At 34.7% G+C, this 22,372-nt stretch overlaps 1 protein-coding gene across 8 annotated transcripts in view; it reads left to right on the top strand.

Annotated features, from left to right (window-relative positions):
- Positions 1 to 22,372, top strand: part of SWT1 (SWT1 RNA endoribonuclease homolog) — a 99,632-nt gene that overhangs the window by 30,954 nt on the left and 46,306 nt on the right. For 7 of the 8 annotated variants that reach the window (XR_010412306.1, XR_010412305.1, XR_010412307.1 and 4 more), the window contains exons 11-15: positions 6,510 to 6,655; positions 8,131 to 8,294; positions 9,962 to 10,100; positions 13,884 to 14,032; positions 20,385 to 20,572. Coding sequence is in view for 4 of the 8 variants with exons in the window: in XM_064594224.1 (XP_064450294.1) it covers positions 6,510 to 6,655; positions 8,131 to 8,294; positions 9,962 to 10,100; positions 13,884 to 14,032; positions 20,385 to 20,572 (786 nt within the window). In the remaining 4 variants the exon portion in view is untranslated. The remainder of the gene's footprint in view (positions 1 to 6,509; positions 6,656 to 8,130; positions 8,295 to 9,961; positions 10,101 to 13,883; positions 14,033 to 20,384; positions 20,573 to 22,372) is intronic. The other variant, XR_010412308.1, reaches the window with a different exon arrangement.

A 22,372-nucleotide genomic window follows, 5' to 3' on the forward strand; every position in this document is an offset into this window, starting at 1 on the left:
ATTATACCCACCAGACTAAGGATGAAAAACGTACATGATTTTCGAAAACTGCCAGTAAGCATATTCAATTTTGTGTCACATTCTTATAATGTGTAAACTATAGAAGAATGAGATTTGAAACTTACGAAGTCTTCAGTTTTATTTATATGACATTCAGAAACCTTTTATAAAAGCTGAGAACAGCCAATTTAATCTGTCAACAAAATAGTTCAGAAATAAAAGTCTGACAAATTTTTGGTCAAGAGGCAAGAAGGTTAATCAATTAATTTGTGGGGAAGAGGCAGTTCATGTTGGTGGTACGCCTCTGGTGCCTGTTCATAGAGTGAGGGCTGGAGTCATGGGTCTCCCATTTACCAGCCCTGTGACCTGGGAAAGTTGCTTACCTTAGTTTCCTCACATGTAAAATATAGGGGGATACTAATACCTGCCTCCTGGAGTTATTGTGAGTACTTAGATAATGTATACATAAAGCATTTAGAGTAGTGCCCAGTACATAAAATGATCTCAGTAAGAGTCTTCTCCTCCTCTTCCCTTTCTCCTTCCCCTCCATTCCCAACTAGTATTTTCATAACTTAGTTCTAAGGTAAAACTAACATAACGTTAAGCAAAATTGAACCCATCGTGTATGAGAAAAGGCTCTGAAGGAACCAAGAAGAGCAATTGTAAACTGTTGTTTTCGTCTGAGTTTTATTCACTGAAAAGTGGAGTTTTTTTACAGTTTCACAATCATGCCAAATTCTGTATGAAATACAGCAATTATAGAAATGAATAGCCCTAAGGTTTTTCTTGTAAGGCAGTTTGGTCAGTTATCATTTTAAATATATGGAAGCATTGAATCATTATGTTATACACCTGAAACTAATATAATGCTGTATGTTAACTAGAGTGGAATTAAAATAAAATTTTAAAAAAATATTTAAGAAATTCTCATTTTAGCTGTCTTCAAAGATGATGGTATGGTGTTCTATTGGGGATTAAAGGGAATATTAAAGATTTCTGTCTCTAGGTTATTTTAAAATTAGTTTTTGATCCTGGGCATAACATATCATCTTGGAGTTTGTGGAAGGCTGAAACAGCATAATTAATATGTTAATCATTTTGAATTTGATATAAGCTAAATTTGAGAGATAATTGCTATGTCATTGTTGCTTTTTTAGTTCAACTTAGAATGAAAATTAAATTGGTGAGACTATCAATTCTCCATTATTTCTGTAGTCACTGTTTTGGGATTAACGGATGTAACATTTTTAGTGAAATGAAAATTTGTAGTCGGACTTTACTTTTAATTCTAGCATTATGTTCTAGGGGAGCCTGGTTTTTATTTTTATTTTTTCCTTTAAAAGGCCGGAATTGTGTCTACTGCATAAGTCCCACCTACTTATTATGAAGATGCTGTTAAATGGATGATGATGATGATGATAATATTGATAATGACAGTGCTAGGAGAACCTTTCTCCAACACTATGTACTGTACCTAATTCTAAGTGCATTACTTTAAATTTACAATCCTGAGTGTGGGCCAGCAACCCTTAGTTCATATCTCTCTCTCTCCTGAATTCTATACTAGTATATTCATCTATTTGTTTGCTTTCTCTACTTGGATGCGTCATAGACATCTGGGACGTACCATCTCCAAAAATGAACTCTTGATTTTTCTTTCTAAACTGTTCTCCATCTGAATAAAAGGTGCCACTTTCCACCCATTTGCTAGAGCCAGAAACCTAGGAGTCATTTTTGATAACCACTCCTCCCTCATAATCTATATCTGGTCAGTTAACAGGTCCTGTGCGATCTTTTCTTCATCTCCCCTGCCACCATCCTTTGTCTGCCATGCTATTTTTCCACTTCCTTTTTGACTCTAAGACTAATTTAGGCTCTCTGCTTCCATATTTGCTCTCCTCCATTTATTCTTCACAAAGTAATAATGGTAATTTTTCATTTTTAATTAAAAAAAAGTTTTATTATGGAGAATTTCAACGATAGTCAAAGTGAAGAAGAATTAATAAACTCCTAAGTATTCAGCTACAATTATCAAAATTCTCCCATTCTTCTGTTATCTATATCTGTTTACTCCCTGTCCTCCCACATGATTATTTTTATAAGGTTTTTTGTGTTTGGAGGGAAAATGTACAATATTGAAATGCACAAATCTTTACTATAGGATGTTGACAAAGGGTATACTGGTGTAGCCCACATCCCTCTCGATACATAGAACACTTCCATCACCCCAGAAAATACTTTTATGCCCCTTTGTGCCCTTTTTCTAGTTTAAGTGGAAGCTGAGATCACTTGTTTGAGACTGCTATAAATTTACCTGTCAGCACTGTTTCAGTTGGATCCCACAAATTTTGATGTTCTATTTTTATTTTCATTCAGTTCAATATAACTTCCCTTTGACACTTAGATATTTGTTGTTTAATTCCAAATATTTGCACATTTTCCAGTTTTCTTCTTGCTATCAATTTGTACTTTAGTTCCACTTTGATTTGAGAACATTATATGATTTCTTTTAAATTTGTTAGTTTGTTTTATTGCCAAGAATATGGTCTATCTTGGTGAATGTTTTACATGCACTTAGAGAATTTATATTCTGCTTTTGTGGGTGGAGCATTTTATAAATTTCAGTTAAGTTGGTTGATAGTGTTGTTCAGGTTTTCTATAACCTTACCAATTGTCTGCTTATTCTGTGATTATTGAGAGAGAAGTATTGAAATCTCTAACTATAATTCTGGGTTTGTTTAATTCTCCTTTCAGTTCTGTTTGCTTTACTTCATGTGTTATAAAAACTTTGTAGTAAGATGCATACATTTTTAGGATTGTTTAGGATTGTCTTCGGAGAACTGACCCCTTTCTCATTATATAATGTCTCTGTTCCTGAAAGTCTCCTTCGTTTAGTATTAATACTACCATTCCAGTTTTGTTTTTGTTAGTATTTATATGGTATATCCTTTCCCATCCATTTACTTTTAACCTGTGTCTTTATATGAAGGTAAGTATTTTGTGGGTGGCATATAGTTGGTACTTTATTTTTTGTCCAGTCTGACAACTTGTCTTTTTTTTTTCTTTTGAGAGAGAGAGAGAGAGAGAGAGAGAGAAAGCGCACAAGCAGGGAGGGGCAGAGAGAGAGAGAATCAAGCAGGCTCCACACTCAGTGTGGAGCCCGACATGGGGCTCGATCTCAGCACCCTGAGATCATGACCTGAGCCAAAATCAAGAGTCGGACACTTAACCCCACTCAGCCACCCAGGTGCCCCACAACTTCTGTCTTTTAAGTGATGAATTTATACCACTTACATTTAATTGGTTGGATCAAATCTGCCTTTTTGCTATTTTCTATTTGTTTCATCTGTTCTTTTCTTTTTCTTTCTTGAGTTAATTGTGTATTTTTTTATGGTGCCATTTTATCTCCATTATTGAATATTTATACCTTTTTGAAGTAAATATTTTAATGGTTGCCCTGGCATTTATAGTATATATCTTACTTGATCAAAGTCTACCTTCAAATAATATTATATTGCTTCATGTTAGGTGTAAGGATCTTATAACAGTTTCTTTCTCCCATCCTTAGTGCTATCATTGTCATATATGTTACCTTTACAAAAATGATGATAAGCATGTGTTTTACTATATTTGCTTCCATCATTTGATGTTTAAAGCAATTAAAAATAAGTGAATATTTTAAGTGAATATTTTATTTCCATTTTGTGCACTCTTAATTATTTTTATAGATTCAAGTTTCTGTCTGGTGTTATATTCCTTCTGCCTAAACAAATTTATTTGACATGTATGTGTCTATTGGCAGTGAAATTTTTGGTTTTGTCTGTCTGATAATGTCTTTATTTCTTAATTTATTTTTGAAAGATATTTTTGCTGGATATACAGTTCTGGGTTGATTTTTTTTTTTTTCCTTTCAGTATTTTAAAGAGGTCACTCCATTTTTTTCTAGTTTGTATGGTTTCTGATGAGAAGTCTGATGTAAAAGTTATCTTTGTTCCTCTATATGTAATGTGTTTTTTTTTTTTTTTTTTTTACTTTCTGCTTTCAAGGGTTTTTCTTTGTCTTTTGCTTTTTTAGCAGTTTATTTTAGCAATTTTTAGCAGATATGTCCAGGTGTTTGTGTGTGTGTGGCGCGGGGCTGGGGGGATGGGTAGAGAAGAAGGATTTATTCTGCTTGATGTTCTCTGAGCTTCTCAGATCTCTGGTTTCCTGTTTTCAGTTTTAGATAATTCTCAGCCACCATTTCTTCAAATATTTCTTCTGCCCATTCCCTCTTTTCTCCTTCTCATATTACACTTATACTAGAGTAGCCAGTTTCCAAGATGACCCCAATGATTCCTGCCTCCTAGTATTAATGCTCTTGTGTAGTCCCGTCCTGCATTATACCAGGGTTGGTTGTACCAGTGACATACTATCACTATCAGATCAGGTTATAAAAAATTAGGATATTAAAGACTGGAACTTCCTTCTCGGGCACTCTCTTGCTTTCTTCTCTCTCAAATCACTTGTTTTGTGGAAGCAAGCTGCCATGCTGTGAACAGCCCTATGAAATAGACCCGCATGATGAGAAACTGAAGCCTCCAGCCAAGAGCCAGTGATGGACTAAGGCCTGCCAACAGCCACATGAATGAGCCAATTAGACCTCTGAGATGGCTACAATCCTAGGCAACAGCATGTTCCAACTTTGTGAGAGACCCTGAACCAGAACCAACCAGTCAAGCTGCTCCCAGATTTCTGACTCTTAGAAGCTATGTGAGATAATAAGTGTTTGTTTTAAGGTGCTAAGTGTTGGGATAATTTGTTATACAGCAATAGATAACTAATACAGACTGTTTGATGTCATCCCACAGCTGCTGGATTTTTTTAAAAAAAATTTTATTCTCTTTTTTATTTCAGTTTGGGTAATTTCTTTTGACCTGTCTTCCAGTTTATAATTTCTTTCCTTGCCTGTGTCAGGTCTGCTGAGGACCCTTTTGAAGACATTCTTCATTTCTGTAACTGTGGCTTTTTTTTTATTGCTAGCAGTTACATTTAATTTTCATGATTTTCACCTGTGCTGAAATTGCCTACCTGATTTTGCATGCTATTCATCTTTTCTATTAGAGCCTTTAATAAATTAATCAACATTATTTAAAATTCCCTATCAGATAGCTTCAACATCTGTGTGATATCGAAGTCTGGTTCTGTTGATTGCTTTGTCTCTTGGTAGCATGTTGTTTTTTTCTGGGCAGAATTTATATGCAGATTTTAGGGTTCACCTGCTCTGTGGTTTCCTCCCTTCTTCAGTTCCCCCCTTAACTTTTTGTCTGCTCTGGCCAGCTCTGAACATTGTCTTCTTACATTCCAAGTTACTGTGGCTGTGCTTTCTGTTGTAGCCATTGATGAATTAGAGAATGCCCTTGGGCAAACAGATAGACTCTTGTAGCTCTTACCAGAGCAGTACCTCTGTGTTGAGGGTGGACTTCCCTCCAGCTCCTACCTTCATTTTATTGCTCCCTAGTGCCTTCAGATAGCTTTTTTTTTTTTCTTTTTTGGTCCAAATTTTCTTTTTTTTTTTTTTTTAAGATTTATTTATTTTTTGAGAGAGCGAGAATGAGAGAGAGTACATGAGAGGGGGGAGGGTCAGAAGGAGAAGCAGGCTCCTCGCTGAGCAGGGAGCCCGATGCGGGACTCGATCCTGGGACTCCAGGATCATGACCTGAGCCGAAGGCAGTTGCTTTAACCAACTGAGCCACCCAGGCGCCCCTGGTCCAAATTTTCTAATCCTCATCTGTGGGAAGATTAGTCTGACCAGGCTACTCTACCGTTAACAAAAGCTGGAAGCCTGTTGGATTCCAGAACAGCAATCTGATAAACACAGATGTGATCATGTCACTTACTCACTGAATGTCTTTCCATTTATTAATGCACTTGGCTTTCTCTATAGCCACATAAACTGGTCCCATGCACTATGCTCTAATTAGACTTTCTTCTTTCAGCAAATAGCAAATTCTCACCATTTGTCTTATGCTTACTGTGAGTAAATTTGTAATTGCCTACCACATGGAAATTATTTCTCTTACTATGGCTCTCTGTTTATTTCTCTTTGGATGATCATATTCCTGTGTTCAAATCCAGCTCCCACTTACCAGGTACAGTTTTGGGCAAATTACTTAACCTCTTTACACCTCAGTTTTTCATTTGTGAAAGGTGATAAAAATAGTACTACTCCTACCTATGAGGTTTACTGTGAGAATTGAATGGATTATATATATATATATAAAGTGCTTAGAACAGTGCCTGATACCAGGAAAACACTCAATATATAATACTTATTATTTTCAAAAGCTCATATGCTGTGACTCTACTGTATATTAATTCCTTTATCTTCCTGGTTTTAAAAAAACTGTTATCCTTTGTTAATACACATGTTGAGAATCACCCACCTCTGATTAGATCCCATGTGTTTTGAGTTGCCATGTGATTTATCTTATAAAAAATAAAATATTTTTTCCTCCTAACCCCAACCTTAGGGATGATAGAAATTTAAGAAACAAAGGCCTAATAAGTGGTGTGAAGTCACTCAGTAAAGAAGAATTGAGTGCAGAGTTATTAAACTTATCTCTGAACACAGATGTATGTCATCAGCCTTGTATATCTAAGCAACAATTGAAAGCAGGTAGTATTCTTACTACAAATAATTAGAAATATATCTTTTATGTACTGACATTATTGATAACATTTGGAATTAATAGTAAATTTTCATCTTGTACATTTAAAATAACATTGAAATATTTGTCGGCACACAAATGGTTAGAAATAAATGAAAATTGAAAGAAAGAAAATTATAATGGTAATCCAAAAGACAACACATTTAACATTATTGTCTTCTACATATGCTTTTACAAAATAATTTGAATTTTTGTCCATACACTCACATTTTTACATGTTTATAATCACCATGCACATGCTATTTTGTACCTTTAAAATAATAGTAGCTACAGGATAAATACAGAAAATATTCATTCAAGGTAGAGAGAAATTTTTAGTTTCCTTTCAATATTAGTTTCCTATTCATAACCTTCTGTTAACGCAATAAAAAACCAAGTAATAAGAAGAGTTTGAAATATTCTAATAATAGTTTTAATTTTAAACTAATAAGTAAAGGTAGTACAATTGTTTTGTCTTTTTTTTTTTACCAGAATAATCTGTCCTATAGCTTGATATTTGATGGAATGTCATATTAAATTTAACATAATTTAAAAATACATTCCAAGCCTTCTCCCTGAGTTGGAAAAATAAATATTGAAATCTTTAATATTGTATGTATTTTTTATGTATAATTATATAAAAATTCATATATATACTATTACTACTTTTTTGACCTTTTTGGCAATAAAATTTCTTTTGTCGTAATATTCAAAATGACATTTAGATGGAGGAAGAGGATTTTTAATTTATGGTTTTTCAGAGGTAACATGCTTTCAGTTTGTCCATTCTGTTACTATCACTTTAAGTCCTTAGTTGGTATTTGTAGAAATAAGCCACTTAATATTTTGCATTTTGCCATAAAGAAATTGCAGTTGTTTTCAGGTATCAAAATATTAATGTTAATGAAATGATATCAATTGAAATAATAAAAACTCACTTTAAAAGGGAGGGCATAAAGGTAGTTAAACTAGAGAGTTTGGTCCTTTCAAAACAATTTACTGATGTGAGCTGCTATTGGAAGAATATATTATTTTTGGAAGAAAACACACTTTGATCCATAATTCTTCATTTTCTATTATAAATTGATGCAAAGCATTCTTTTAATTTTTCCTTTTTTTGGAGAATAATAAAACTAAAATTATGGTTAAAATATTACACATTTCCTAAATTTCTATTTTAGTAAAAATATTCTGTTGCCTTTCGTCAAAAAGAAAGCATTTGCTAATGTGATATATTTATGTTGCTTTCAAAACAACTTTTCTATAGATACATGTTTCTAAATACTGTTTAAAAAGGAAAGTATTGGTTTGGTTTCTGTGTAATTTAAATACTAATTCTATACATAAAATGTTTATTATTTATGGCCAAATACTAGTTATATATGTAAAATACTAACTATTCTATTGGTGTCTTAAATAAAGCCTATAACTGTTTGTTTTAAAGAAGCAACACTGTTAGAAGAGAGCTATGAGGAAGAATCTGCACATTCTGGACTACCCATTATACTTGAAAGCATTGTATCTGATCTTGAAAAATCTCTTGGAACAGCTTTATCTTCAATATTAGAAACAGAAATGAAAATTGCTTTTGGAAATCTTTGGATGGAGGTGATAATTTCAACTCTATTAGTTGAAAATTTCTGTTTCACTGCTAAAGATTTATGACCTTATCTTAGGAAATATGACTTGTATAAAATGTGTAAGCTTCATTGTGATAATCTATATCCCATTTACTTTTTTTCTTACAGTTTTTGAAAGAACTTCTTGAACATTAAATGGTGAACATTTCCTAAAGATTAGAAATGATATTTTATCATTCATTTTTTTTCAGTGAACAAGTATTTATTAGGTATTTACTGTGTGTCAGACACATTGCCCCCATGGAGCTCAATTTGAATTCAGAAAAACTTCTGTCTTCTGTAGTTTATTTGAATTAGAATGTCTAGTACAGGGAATTCCCATAGCAATATATATTCAGAAAAAGAAGTGTATATTTTGGCTCATGTTATATAAATGTGAGAATCAAAGTATAAAAATGATCATTATTAGCAAGATAGTTTATATTTTCTAGATTAATATCTTTTTTAAAAAAATATTTTATTTATTAGAGAGAGAGAGACAGCGAGAGCAGGAACACAAGTAGGGGGAGTGGGAGAGGGCGAAGCAGGCTCCCCGCTGAGCAGGGAGCCTGATGTGGGGCTCTATCCCAGGACCCTGGGACCACGACCCGAGCCGAAGGCAGACGCCCAGTGACTGAGCCACCCAGGCACCCCCTAGATTCATATCTTTTCTGCAATCAGTAAAATACCACATTTGGCAATAGTGGTCTTTTTAGTTTAGTTAATGTTTGTTTGCTGTTCGTATCTATAGCCAGGAGAAATATTATATCCCCCTCAATTGTAGATTGTATTTATACCAGATATTCAGTGAGATTCTAATACTTGTCAGTATGATGTATTTGCTGCTTGATTATATTATTAAGTACTGAACCAAGATGATGAGAAATGATCAGAAGATTCTAGGAGGGTTGACTTAAATTGGATGTTTTATAATAGAGTCTACGAAAGTCATTGCATATGAATGATTCAGAACAGGATGTGCTGACATCTTATAGTACTAACTGATTAATCTCCTTTATAAACATGTCTTTATGAGAGTGTAGTCAGTGTTATGGTAGTTGACATCTTTTTTCTATATAGATTTTCCTGCAGCTATATGAAATAATTAGATTGATTTCTTCCTAGAATTGACTACGTTGGGAAGTAAATTGACCACCTTTCCTGATTAAAACCTGCTCTCCTGATTAAAACAGTGCTTTTGCTTTGTGTATATAGTTTCTGAAACTATAAAGATTAATACCAATATGAATTTTACAAAAATAATTTGCAATGGAATTAGCACTTTAAGATTACGATTGGGTTTTAATAAAACATCTTTTAATTTAAAAAGAGTTCAACTAGGGGCACCTGGGTGGCTCAGTCGTTAAGCATCTGCCTTCGGCTCAGGTCATGATCCCAGGGTCCTGGGATCGAGCCCCGCATTGGGCTCCTTGCTCTGCGGAAAGCCTGCTTCTCCCTCTCCCACTCCCGCTGCTTGTGTCCCCTCTCTCGCTGTGTCTCTCTGTCAAATAAATAAATAAAATCTTAAACAAAAAAAAAAATTCAACTAACTGTATTTTGCCCAGAAATAAATGTAGGAATGCCTAAATAGGTACTTTTTAATAATAGGAAGAATAAATAATTAGTAGGTGGTAATTTTTTCTAAATACTTTTTAGATGCTGTACTTGAAACCACCATGGACTCTAATTCATTTATTACAGTGCTTTAGAAAACATTGGTTGGCTGTATTTGGATTAGTTATGGAGAAAAACTTGCTTTTAACCGTTGAGAGCCTATATGAAAATCTCTGTAAAGGTATGGATTTTTTATTTTGTCTTTAGCAATGTTGTGTTAAAGTCAGGCTAGCTGATATATTCCATGGAATGTGAAGATGAATTAATAAGAAATTGGTCAATTATTTTTTAAATAATTTACACTTCTGATTTTTAAAGGGAGTTTGTGACAGCTGCATGAATGGATGCAGTTCACAGAGCTTATGACCTGCAATCATATGGATGATATGGATCCTTAATGGATCACTGTTGATGTTCCTGGACATAGTGAATATCTCATGTTTTATAATGTTTGAAAACTTTTAAAACCATATTTTACAGTTTATCAGGTGTGCAATAAAATTTAGATTTTTAAAAGTTTCTTGCTGTGTTTAACACATAAACTCTGACCACATTTCATGTACTAATTTTAGAAATAGCATATCAAAGTATCTATCTAAAATATATGGTTAGGGAATAGGAAATGTTTGTCTTTGGGGCATAGTGCATTCTAAAGAACTGGAAGAGACTATAGACAACCACTTAGTTGGTGGTTTTTAACAAAGTCATTTTGCACAGAACCTTCTTGAAGTGCTTCTGGAGCTGCCATAGATTGGAAATGGAAGGATTGATGGGGAGCCTGGAAAGTTGGTGGGCCTACCTGTGGAACCTCAAACCCAACTTGGGCTGTGCAGTTTTCTTTTATCATTTTATGTATGGAGATTCCATGTAGGCCTTGGAAAAAAAGTTTCTCTGTAAGAAGAAAAAGATGGGAAAAGCACTGATTGAATATTATGAAAGCCCATGTTCTATAATTAGACTAACTAGCCCTGAGAGGGTAAGGGATTTGTCCAAAGTCAGACAAGTAGATTTTGCTTGCTGTACCTTTAAGAGGCAAAGTATATGTAACAATTATTAGGATGTTCAGTTGGTCCTTGACTTTTTTGAACTTCTAACATGAAATGATCTGTTTATTATTTTATGTATTAGTTATATCCTGTCTACTTTTGAAAAATAACTGTTAGTATGAGAGGGCCATTAAGTAAGAACTTGAGCACAAGATGGTTTAAGCCAATTTTAAAGTCACAAGAGCCAGGTAATGAAGAATAAGAAAGATAATTTTGCCATAAAACATGTGCAAACAATTATTATAAAACTTGAACACGGATTTTAACACTAAGCATCCTGGAAGCTAAAACAAAACAAAAATAGAAACATATTCTATGGGAGGTATACCATAACGCTCTATCTTTCCCTTGAAATGTAAGTATCTTTGAAAATTACCTCGGGATTTAAAGTACCTGGTTCGGTGCCTTACGACTTTTAAAAGTTGCCAATTTTTAAAATAAAGACATTTTCCAGGCATTATCTTTAACTATAGAAGTTATTTATAAGTGGTATTATATGAGACGTGGAACGACCTGTTGGATGCGTCTTCAAAGCACTTTTACAAGGTATATAGAAACATTTTCCATATCTTGAATGGAAGCATAATTTAGTTGGTTCTATCAAAAGAGAAAGTCCATAAATCATGTATGATCTTGAACAAGATTTAGTTTTAAAAATGGCGTATCTAGTTGCCATCCTTCATTTTTCTCTTTTTCCAGGGGTGGGCAGTGTTTGTCTTTTGCAAACGGCTTAAGAGGTTGTAGGCAGCAACTCTAACTGGGAATAGGACAGAAGTGAAGAGATGGTGACTCTTCCTTTTGCTAAAAAATCATTTTTGGAATCATTGTATACATAGTTTATTGATCCTTGATCTAGAAGAATCTGATGCCTAATGTTTACTGACTTGTAAAGAATATATAATAGAATTGTAAAAGTGCCTTCTGCCCTAAAGTAATTTTGAATTAGAAAAATCAGTTTATGATTTTGTTTACTGTCTTTTAATAGTATCCTCAGCTGTTGAATTATGCATATGTGTTTAACTTCACTAGCCCAAAGAATAGATTCTTAGATCAATTCATAGAAAATTGTGTGGAAAATGATTAGTAGCTTTTTTTGATTTTGTTATCCATATTAACTTTGATTATTGACCTTATATAAGCATTAAAGTATTTCAACCATGTAGGTTTCTTTTTATGTTGTGTCTAGGTACTGAATTTATCATTGTTATTTCCCTTTAGCACATAATCTTAGTAAAGACTTCTTGTAAGACAGAAATCAGATGATTAATTCAAGGATATAAGCCCTATTGTACATTGTATTGGAGAAGCACCTTTTAAGAGAAGTTGTGCCCAGTTTCTCCTCTTTAGGATATTTACTGGGGTTCATCAAATCTACATTCTATCCTATGTGTAGCATCTCTTACCTGTCTTTTTCCACAGGAATTTAAACTAGTCATTGAATTTAAAAATAAGTGCTTCGTAAGGGAATACACTTTTCTCTGTTTGTTAAAGGGGAAGCCAGAATCCTGACTATAGCCATCACATTAGATTAGAATTTCTGAATATTGTATAATTAATTACTAAAATCTACTTTTGATTCTCATTTGACCTTTCAGTATTTCTAAGCAAATACTTGTATAAGTGATAAGAGTTTTTTAAACTCTAAGTACCAATGAAAAACCATGCTGGTGTTTCAGAATATAACAGAGTCTCTGAAACTGTGAACATTAAAAGAAAATAAAACAGGGTGCCTGGGTGGCTCAGTGGTTATGTGTTTGCGTTTGGCTCAGGTCATGATCCTGGGGTCCTGGGATCAAACCCCACATGGAGCCTGCTTCTACCTCTCGCTCTGCTGCTCTCCTTGCTTGTGCATGTGCTTTCTGTCTGTCAAATAAATAAATAAATAAAATCTTAAAAAAAAATAAAACAAACACATTGTAGCACGGTTATTTTAAATGCCTTTGAAAACTATTATATGGCACTCTATCCTAATAATGGAAAGATTTCTTCTGTTCTGAGCTTTGGTGACATTAGAAATTTGCTTAACTTCATTGTTCATAACTTTTAAAAATCTTTGAAATTGTTGTCACCGCCTCCTAATTGGTTTGAGAATTTAATGTAAGTAATTTTAGTTGAAAGAAAATTGTTATACCTTTAAATTATTTTTTGTAGTTTAACTCACTTTGCTAATTTATAAGGAAAAAATTCTGCTAGCTTGTCTTGCCCACAGCTCACTGTTACCCAAATTATTTATATATATATATATTTTTTTTTTTTTTTTTTAAGATTTTATTTATTTGCGTGAGAGAGAATGAGAGACAGAGAACATGAGAGGGAGGAGGGTCAGAGGGAGAAGCAGACTCCCCGCTGAGCAGGGAGCCCGATGTGGGACTCGATCCCGGGACTCCAGGATCATGACCTGAGCCGAAGGCAGTCGCTTAACCAACTGAGCCACCCAGGCGCCCCCAAATTATTTATATTTTTGCTAAAGTTGTGTTCAGAGAGAGGAAACATTATTTTCAACAAATCTAGTACTACATTTGATGTAATGGAATTTGAAGGCAAATCACTACACGATTAACTGAGTTGGTTATGGGAGGTACTGCCTGTAACTTACATGCTTCCCACCAAATGACTTTTCTGATGCCTCCATAGTCATCTGTATATGAAACAAAATCAGTCTTGCAAATCTGTTGTTTAACTTGTTTGGTAATTCTTTTCTGAAGAATACAGAGTACCTAAATCCACTCTAAGAGCATTGTCTTTAGCTAAATTTAATTGTAATGCTTTTTACACCACAGAGAAAAATTAGGAGTGGTGTGTAGGTATAAATGTGTACTTTTCTTAAATTTCATAATTAACATTAGATTGGTTTTCCAAAGACATTTTTGTGTTGAATACTCATTCTTACCTTTTTCCTTCTTAATTTCTCTTACCAGCTAACAGTGCAGTGGATTTTACAACAGTGAAATTTCTGCTTCAGGATTCTAAAAGTTTGTTACATGCATTCAGTACACGGTCAAATTATGATGGTGTTCTTCCACAGGCCTTTGCTCAAGTCAGTGAACTACTCCAAACCTTTACAGAGGTAAGATACCTTTGGAATGCCATTTAGAGGAGCTAATCACATATGTTCTAAAAATATATTAGCAGAGGGCGCCTGGGTGGCTCAGCCGTTTAGCGTCTGCCTTCGGCTCAGGTCATGATCCCAGGGTCCTGGGATCGAGCCCCACATCGGGCTCCTTGCTCAGCAGGGAAGCCTGCTTCTCCCTCTCCCACTCCCCCTGCTTGTGTTCCCTCTCTCGCTGTCTCTCTCTCTCTGTCAAAAAATAAATTAAAAAAAATCTTAAAAAAATAAAAAATATATATATTAGCAGACAGAGAGGTAAAGGATATTTTAATTCTAACTTATTTCAACACATGAATGGCATTAAGTGATTATTAAGTGAATTGAAGAGAAAGTAAGCAATTCTTATTGCAAGTTATAAAACACATCCTCTTACGGAAGCACTGTCACAGAAGTTGTTGGAATTTTATATCGTTTCATTTATGGATGGAAGCAAGCTGTGCCTTGTCGTTTGACTACTTATTTCCCAGTGCCCCAGATCAGTGGATCACAACATCCATCAGAATACTTGGGAAGGTTTTTTTTTTTTTTTTTTTTAAAGCTGCAGATGCCAAGCCCCTCTCAAACCTTATTGAATCAAACTTCTGGCCCAGTAATATTGTTCTTTTTCACTTTTTATTTTGAAATAATTTCAAACTTACAGAAAAGTTGCTAGAAGAGTTCAAACAATTCTGATATATATCCTTTATCCAGAGTCCCCAGTGTTACCATTTTTTCACATTTCTTTATTGTTTTGCCTGCCTACCTATCTACCTACTTATCTGTCCACATTTTTTTTTCTGAACTATTTAAGAGTATGTTGCAGGTACGATCCCCCTTTACCCCTAAATACTTCCATATATATTTCCTAAAGAACAAGGATATGTTACATAACTAATATAATTAATCAGGGAATTAGTATTGGTATAATACAATTATTTAATCTGTAGACCTTATTCAGACTTTGGCAATTGATGTACCAGTTTTTAACAATCTCCCCCATGTGACCCTTATGCAGTCAGCCTAGCACTGATGCCTTTTGACCTCTTTTATTTATTTTTTATTTTTTATTTTTTTTATTTATTTGAGAGCGAGAATGAGAGACAGCATGAGAGGGAGGAGGGTCAGAGGGAGAAGCAGACTCCCCACCGAGCAGGGAGCCCGATGCGGGACTCGATCCTGGGACCCCGGGATCATGACCTGAGCCGAAGGCAGTCGCTTAACCAACTGAGCCACCCAGGCGCCCCCCTTTTGACCTCTTTTAAATTAACTGTGTAAGTTTTGTCTCTGGGAATACTCTATTTCTGCAGGCTTCTACTTTCAAATCTAGAAAATTCTGGGAGTTTTATGTGTCAGAAACAGCTCAAAAAATTCAGTATCACAATTACTAGATAAGACATTAATGGTACTTTCATCTGACATATATATATCATATTCTTTTTTTTTCTTTCTGAGTTATGGAGTTGACCAGGTTTTTCTCAGTGTTGTTTTGTGGTCACATAGGTCCTACTACCTATGAAGTAATGAAAGGATTAGATGATACTAAACTTCGTCATAGCTGGTAGGGAAAGAACTTACTTGCTTAAGAAAGTATCTCATGAAGTAAAAGAAGCATCTCTTTTTATAAACTATGAAGAAATATGTGATAACTCCTGCTGGAAGAATTGATTTAAGGGGTGAAATGATCTTTTGTGTTAAGATGACTAAAACCTTGGTAGTTGTATTTTTCCATGGCAAATGTGACTTTGAGAACTATCTGTAGGATAGAATGGACCTGGGTATTTAGGGGATTGCAGCTTGGGTCTGTACTTGAATTGTGTAGGGAACAATATATTATTCTTTCCCATCACAGAATTGAATCCTAAACCCCATCTTTAGTGAAACAAACATAGTAAACAAGATGGAAAATTCAGGTTACTCACAGGCTTATCAGTCTTTGAATTAAGATTATTGAAAATAAAAAAAATTAGGATTAATTGTGGTAAAAAAAACAATGTCCAGTTTTAAGGTCCTTTCATCAATTGGAAACGAAGAGATAGGAGTTACCATGAAAATGTGGCATTAAAATTTAGTGTTATCGATAATGGTATGCCTACTATATGTTGTCCACTGAATATTTAAAAATATGAATTGTTGGGGTGCCTGAGTGACTCAGTCGTTAAGCGTCTGCTTTCGTCTCAGGTCATGATCCCAGGTCCTGGGATCGAGCCCCGCATCGGGCTCCCTGCTCTGCGGGAAGCCTGCTTCTCCCTCTCCCACTCCCCCTGCTTGTGTTCCTGCTCTCGCTATGTCTCTCTGTCAAATAAATAAAATCTTTAAAAAAATAAATAAATAAAAATATGAATTTTTTGTTCAAATTGTTATTTGTTCCCGGATCCTAATTTTCCAGTTGCTACATTAGCAAGAGATTCATGAAGGCCATTGACGAAGAATCTGCATCCTCATTAGTGCTTCTCCCTCAATACCTGGCATTAGTGTGATTGCTGGAAACAACCTCTGTTGTTGCCATGATTAGAGCTCTGAAGTGTTGCTCCTTTATTTTCATATTAGAAGCAGTTCATTGTCTAAGTCAGCCAGGAACTTTGAGATTTAGCTTGGGCTTTTAAAATACACTTTCAGGGGCGCCTGGGTGGCTCAGATAGTTAAGCATCTGCCTTTGGCTCAGGTCATGATCCCAGGGTCCTGGGATCGAGCCCCATGTCGGACTCCCTGCTCAGCGGGGAGCCTGCTTCTCTCTCTCCCTCTGCTGCTGCTCCCCCTGCTTGTGCTCTGTCTCTGCATCTCTGTGTCTCAAATGAATAAATAAAATCTAAAAAAAATAAAATTCACTTTCAGTAGGAGTTGTTTTGTAGAATGCATTAGATATGGTATATGACCTAAATACTTAGTCCTGTCTTAGTAACTTGAGCAACCAATAGATTACCTCCAGGGATAGGGTATCTAAATATAGTAACTGTTAAAAAAAAAAAAAAAAAAAGAAGAAGAAAGCCCCCAAACTTAATTTACCAAGTGTAGAAAATCAGGAAAAGAGGAATATTCACTTGTTTACTTCTGAAAAGGCTTGTGAGAAAACAAAACGGAGAGTTAACCAAAATGATCATTTTCCAGATTTTTATATAAATGGGATAGGAACAGAAAAAGGATACATACATTTTTCTTTGATAAGCCTTCCAACCAAAAAAATAAGACTTGCTCTGCCAGGGTGATAGAATAATTAAAGTCCATCTTATTAATAAACTTTAGACCTATATGCCCGAGGATCCCCATCCTGACTAGTGTTTTGTTTTTTTTTTAAGTTTTTTGTTTTGTTTTGGTTTTAGAGACAGAATGGGGTAAGGGAGCAGAGGGAAAGGGAGAGAATCTTAAGCAGACTCCTCACTCAGCATGGAGCCTGACATGGGGCTTGATCTCACGATCCTGAGATCATGACCTGAGCGGAAATCAAGAGTCAGATGCTCAACCAACTGAGCCACCCAGGTGCCCCTGACTAGCTGTGTTTTTAACCTCTGGTTATTTAACCTCTCTGAGCCTAATTTCTTCTTTTGTAAAATGAGTATAATAATCTGTGCCTCAGAACTGTCATGAGAATTAAATAAATTAGTATTTGTAAAGCACTTAGTGCCTGGCACTAGTACGTGCTATGTAGGTGTTCGATAAAGAAGTCCATCTGCATAGTTACATACACTGATATTTGAGAGCTGAGGAAAAGAGGCAGTATGTGGTGATTAAAAAAATAAATCTCAGGGGCGCCTGGGTGGCCCAGATGGTTAAGCGTCTGCCTTCGGCTCAGGTCATGATCCCAGGGTCCTGGGATCAAGCCCCACATCAGGCTCCTGGCTTAGCAGGGAGCCTCCTTCTCCCTCTGCCTCTCCCCCTTCTCATGCTCTCTCTCTCCGTATCTCTGTGTCTCAAATGAATAAATAAAATCTTTAAAAAAAAAAGAAAAAATATATCTTAGAACAAAATATGTCTTTCCATCCATATATTTATTAATAGGCAAAAACAGGAGGAATAACTTTCTTCCTGCCTGCAAAGATAGAAAAGGGTAATATTTACTTTTATTGTTGGAGAGAAATCATAACCCCATTCAGAATCAGATTGCTGAAGGTCAAGTTCTGTTTATGAGTCTTACCAGCTGTGTGACCTTGCATGAGTTATTTACCCTTTCTATGTCTGTTATAAAATATGGATAATCATAGTAACTGTTTCATAGGGCAGTTGTGAGGATTAAATGAGCTAATAGATACAAAGTTCTTAGAAAGTTCCTATGAGTTAAGAAATGCTTAATAAATATTAACTATTACTACTAATAGTGTTGGACATTTTTTATTTTTTAATAAACCTGAAACTAACAACCCATGAGCTAACTTGAAATCATACTGTTATCAACTGTTGTCAACAAGGAAGCCTAGAGAAATGGAATGATTTTATTTAAGTTCACAAAGAAGTTACAGTAGAGCCAAGACAAAAAAACCCCCAAGTTTTTAAAGTCATAAAGTTTTTTTTCATTCTACCAGAATTTTTTTTCCACTTAAGTTAATATTTTACCCCAAGGTGATTTTTAAAAAAAAATATTTGAATCAATAGTATAGCTCTTATACTCTGCTGAGTATCTTTATTTATCAATATTTAAAATATGCTCAGGTCTGTATTCTTAAATACTTGTTGTTGGCCGTGGTTTTTACTGCACTAACTCCTTCCAGCAACTACCCAACTTCTTAAGGAGCAGTCTATAACCCTTGTTTCCATTTCTTCACTCACTTCTTCCTTAATCCTTTACAAGTAGAATTCTACCTCCACACGCTGTTAAGTGAATTAGGTTATCATTGATCAAATCCATGATCAAATCCACCCTTTTTCTCCCTCTTTCTAATTTCTTAGCCTTTTTCAACCCGATGTTGTCCACTCTCTCTTTCCTGAAACTTACCTCTTTTGGCTTCTCTTGTGTTCGAATACTTCTGACTCTTCTTATGTCTTGTTGGTCTCTTTCTTCCTTCTCCTCCCCCCCCCTTCCTCCCTTTTGTCTACCCTTTACGTTCCTCTTTTTTTTTTTTTTTTTTTTGCTATTTTCTTTCCTAACAATCTCCTCTACCTCTGAGGTTTGTCTGCATGGGAATGATTCCCAGCTGTATCTTTTAAGCTATAGCTCTGAGTATCCAGTTACCTGTTAGATATCTTTACCTAAATATCTTTTTATTCTTTACAGTTAACATTCTAAACACAAACTTGTGTCTGTTTCTCCTCTCTTCCATAACCAGCCTTTCTTCTTGGCTTTTACTACAGGTGGCCGTAAAATCCAGAAATGTAGATAAATATACATTAAATGCCTTACCGCTATTACATTATAATACATGATACGTTCAGTGCGTTGCTTCTCATCAGCAAGGCAGCATAATATGAAGTGCTGTTTAAGATTGCAATGAATGCGGCACATTTTAAAAAGCATTTTCATCACTTTCTGCACATGTATTTGAGATGTGATGCTTTTAAGTGTTTGTGTTTATGTGTTTGACTATTACCAAATAAAAGTGTGTCTTTCCTTTGGAGAAGTAAATCAAGGGGGTTTGATCTATTTTTACCTTATGGACACTGTATAGTTCTATTATTTGTGCCGTTATTCTTCTAGGCATCCAGATTAAAAAAATCTTAGAGTCTCCCTCATTCCCTGAATCTAGACTTTGGCTAAGTCTTTTAAAATATTTCTTGCATACATTTTTTTCTTTTTCTTTTTATTCTACTGCCGTTTCCTACCTAATTCAAGTTCTCAGGATTACTCTCCTGGATTATTTCAGTAGCCTTCTAGACATCTTGCCTCTCTTTTGTTCTGGTTTGTCTTAGAGTACGGTTCTGGATCTATCACTTCCTAAGTTAGAAACCTTCAGTGGTTTCTTCAATGGCAAAAGGTTTACATTCTATCTTGTTGGTTTTTTTTTTTTTTAATAACCCTTTGCCATCTCATTCTTGTTAATGGATTGTAGGGTACTTGGAGGCTTGATTCCACATATTTATCATTGTATCCTAGGTGTTCTCTGTCTTATTTAATACCATATGTGGAGAAGTGTCCAAACAGTATTCTTAAATTGATATTGGCCTGTTAGCTAAGAAAGATCAGTATAATAAATACATTGGAAATATTGTTTGATATAAATGGGAAAGGAAAATATATATATATTTTTTTAGCTCTGATGCCTTTCTGGGAATATTCTGTACATAATCAAGGACAAAGAATATTCAGCACTTCTTGGAAAGCTAGAACATTGTAAGCACAATCGGTATTCTGTTTCTCTCACTAGTGAAGGACTAGCTGAAATTTGTGTAATTCTTATTTTCCCAGGTCAAGGCAAAACTTAAGCAAAATCCTTCAGAAACTACAGTGGGTAAAAAGCAAGAAGATATTTCTTTAATGAAGTCTAATAACCAAGAAATCACCATTTTCTCAGGTTCTCATCTTCCCCAACCCAACAGACATGAAGAAATCTGGTCTATCCTAGAGAATGTTTGGATTACGTTATGTCAGAACAGGTACTAAATTTCCAAGAATTTTTGAATTTTAGGCTTTTCCATCATTACTGTTATTCATTAAACAGTTAGTGTTTGGGTTGTGAGTTTAATGTATTAGATTATCTTACTGAGGGCCTTTTATCAAATTGGTGCCTTAGAAACAGTGATGCTTAAACAAGGGTGTAATCAGATTTATCTCGAGTGTTTTAAAAATATATTTGCCTAGGCTCTATCCCTAGAAATTCTGATTCAATAGATCTGAGGTGACACTGAGATAGTGCATAAAAAAAAAAATCTCTCCAGGTGATTCAGATGTGAAACCTTCATTAGCAGTATTTCCCATGTATGTCAAAACCAATGAAAGCCACCTAGATTGGCTAAACAAATTAGGACACAAAGTCTTAATAAAATTTAAAATAATCTAAGAAAAGGTCATTTTGGATTAAGGAAAATTCATGTAAGACTTTTTAAAAAGAAAGATAAATACTTTTATTTAAAAGGAAGAAATTCTTTTATTCCTTTGATACACATAAAAGTACTACGTTCCTGGTAAAATGAAAAGATAGAGACTATTTGTGAGTAGTTCTTTAAATGATGCTGGAGTAACTTAAAAAAATAATTTAAGATAACTGATTTTAAAGTAGGCCAACCCTCCCTCCTGTACTTTTTCCCAAGCCCATAATCTTTATATAATTTTAAATATATTATACATTTGCAGGTCATGATAGATGCTTTTTAGTATGATTTTAGTTCAAGGGCCCAGTATCACTGTTATTTTGGATTAAGATCATCTGTTCTAGCAGCAAAGAAATATGAATACTCTTCTTAAACATCTATTCTCTATTAGAATACTGTAGATTTAGGGCCCATTTTTAGCCCTTGGCTACAATTATAATTTCTTTCAAACAAATGTGTAGTTTGTCATGCTAAAGAAATACCAATAGCTAAAGAAAACAATACTTAAAAATTTGTGTTTTCATATAAAGCATTTGTATTTTCATATCTTTGTTTTGTCCAGTCTTAACGTATTTGAAATGTTTTGGCTAATCAGATATGCTTTTTTTTTTTTAAAGATTTTATTTATTTATTTGACAGAGAGAGACGCAGTGAGAGAGGGAACACAAGCAGGGGGAGTGGGAGAGGGAGGAGCAGGCTTCCCGCAGAGCAGGGAGCCCAATGTGGGGCTCGATCCCAGGACCCTGGGATTATGACCTGAGCCGAAGGCAGACGCTTAACAACTGAGCCCCCCAGGCACCCCCAGATATTCTTGTTAGCAGAAAGTTACCACATATACTAGTCAGAGATTATCACTTTCAAAATAAAATAGATTAAAGCCATTTCTAAGATATTTTAATCTTCTTTTAGAAAATATTTGAATACTTTATCTTAGAATTGACCTATAATATACATACATTTGTGTTGGATGTTAGAGTTCCAGGTAATTTCTGTATAATAGACTTTACTTTGTTGTATTTCAGTACATGAAAAATGCTTATATTGCTGTATCAGTGCATAGTTATTAAGGCTTACTTCATTGCTTCTCATGCCTGATTGTATACCAGAGTCACTGTATAACTTTTCAATATATTCATGCTTGAGCCCTTCATGTAGAGATGTTCATTTGAAGGTCTAGTAGGCCCTGTGTATTTTAGGTTTCAAAATACTTTTTCTTTTAGAAAGGTGAAACTATACTTATGAACCATTGTATTTCTTCAGATTCCCTAAGTTTTCCCTTTTGCAGACTTGTCAAAATGCTTTACCCCTTTCATACATCACTTGTAGGAATGTGGAAAAACAGATTTATGCTTCCTCAACACATTA

This window comes from Mirounga angustirostris, unplaced genomic scaffold (assembly GCF_029215605.1).
Source record: "Mirounga angustirostris isolate CCGP_5_RB_7025 unplaced genomic scaffold, mMirAng1.0.hap1 SCAF_6, whole genome shotgun sequence".
In the NCBI taxonomy this organism is placed as follows: domain Eukaryota; kingdom Metazoa; phylum Chordata; class Mammalia; order Carnivora; family Phocidae; genus Mirounga; species Mirounga angustirostris.